Source organism: Aplysia californica, unplaced genomic scaffold (assembly GCF_000002075.1).
Source record: "Aplysia californica isolate F4 #8 unplaced genomic scaffold, AplCal3.0 scaffold00937, whole genome shotgun sequence".
NCBI lineage: Eukaryota > Metazoa > Mollusca > Gastropoda > Aplysiida > Aplysiidae > Aplysia > Aplysia californica.
This window is the reverse complement of record NW_004798207.1, coordinates 23,382-24,518: the sequence shown is the minus strand read 5'-3', so window position 1 is coordinate 24,518 and position 1,137 is coordinate 23,382. Positions and strand designations below refer to the sequence as shown.

The window sequence follows — 1,137 nt, the reverse complement described above, 5'->3', positions numbered from 1 at the left end:
AGATCTTGTCAGTTTGATAGTGTTTGAGCACGTGAAATCTGCAGCTTGCACTGTATGCTTCCGCAGAAGCCGAGTATGTTTCTGAGTGTTCTCAGAGGGTCTGCTGGGGTAATAATAGTTGTATAGCGCATAGAGCATGCTCTTGAGCGTGGATATGCGCTATATAAATGCAATTATTATTATTATTATTAACATAAAGGACCGAATAAGCCGTAAACCGGTAAAGAAATATTTTTTTTAAAATGTACGTTTCTTTGCCTCCCGCGACAAAATCTAGATCTCTCCCTCACATAAGGACACCCTCTACTCACCCATGGGCATGTGACTTTGTCCCGGGCTAGGATGACCTTGGCCGAGTCCCGGGGAGGGTGATGGTGTTGGTGCCGGGCTGGTCATCGGAGAGTTCATGGCGATGTGACCTCTAGGCGCTGTGGCAGAGAGCAGAGCTAAATATAGTTTACAGTTCTGCGGGCACTGAGAAGAGCAGTGCTAAATATATCTTATGGTTTCGCAGCAGAAGGAAGTGCTAAAATAAGCTTATGGTTCTGCGGTAGAGAGCAGTTCTAAATATAGGTTAAGGTTCTACAATCGTGAATGAACCAAAGCTAAAAATAAGGGTAAAAATACGGGTTTAAAGCCCCTATCAACACTTACAATACCCTTTAAAAAACCAGTTGCGACATTTTGCAGTGAACCTCGGAACTTGAACTAAAACTGATCTGCTTCAATTATCCAGATTTCACCAGCTGTCGCGAGAGACTCACATTGAGCTGGCGCAGACTTGAGACATTCCGTTGCCACGGGGACGTGGGCGGTGGTGGCCTTGACCCTGTTGGACTTGGTGAGGAAGTTCGGGGAGCTGATGTAGCCAATCTCCGAACCCTTGCCCTCTGCAGGGACTGCTATCACACTCATCGGACCTGAAACAGATCTTTCTTTCAGTGAAGAGAAGCAGATTGACTCAATGACAATCTTTTTATATTATTATTAGTAGAGGGTTTTTACGGCGCTCGCAACTGCATAAGGTCATATGAGCGCCAAGGGGTGGGTGTCAACAGAGAAGTCCTTACAGGGAATCAGACTTACTCTGCTCACCTCTCTAGCTTCAACAGCACAAAGTCTGCTTCGACTATCAAG

At 45.6% G+C, this 1,137-nt stretch overlaps 1 protein-coding gene across 1 annotated transcript in view; it reads right to left on the bottom strand.

Annotated features, from left to right (window-relative positions):
- Window positions 1–311: 311 nt before the first annotated feature.
- Window positions 312–1,137, bottom strand: part of LOC101863144 (protein capicua homolog) — a gene marked incomplete at both ends in the record, with an annotated part of 20,208 nt that continues 19,382 nt past the window's right edge. The window contains 2 exon segments of the mRNA XM_013089373.2: window positions 312–428; window positions 765–920. Coding sequence (XP_012944827.2) covers window positions 312–428; window positions 765–920 — 273 coding nt within the window.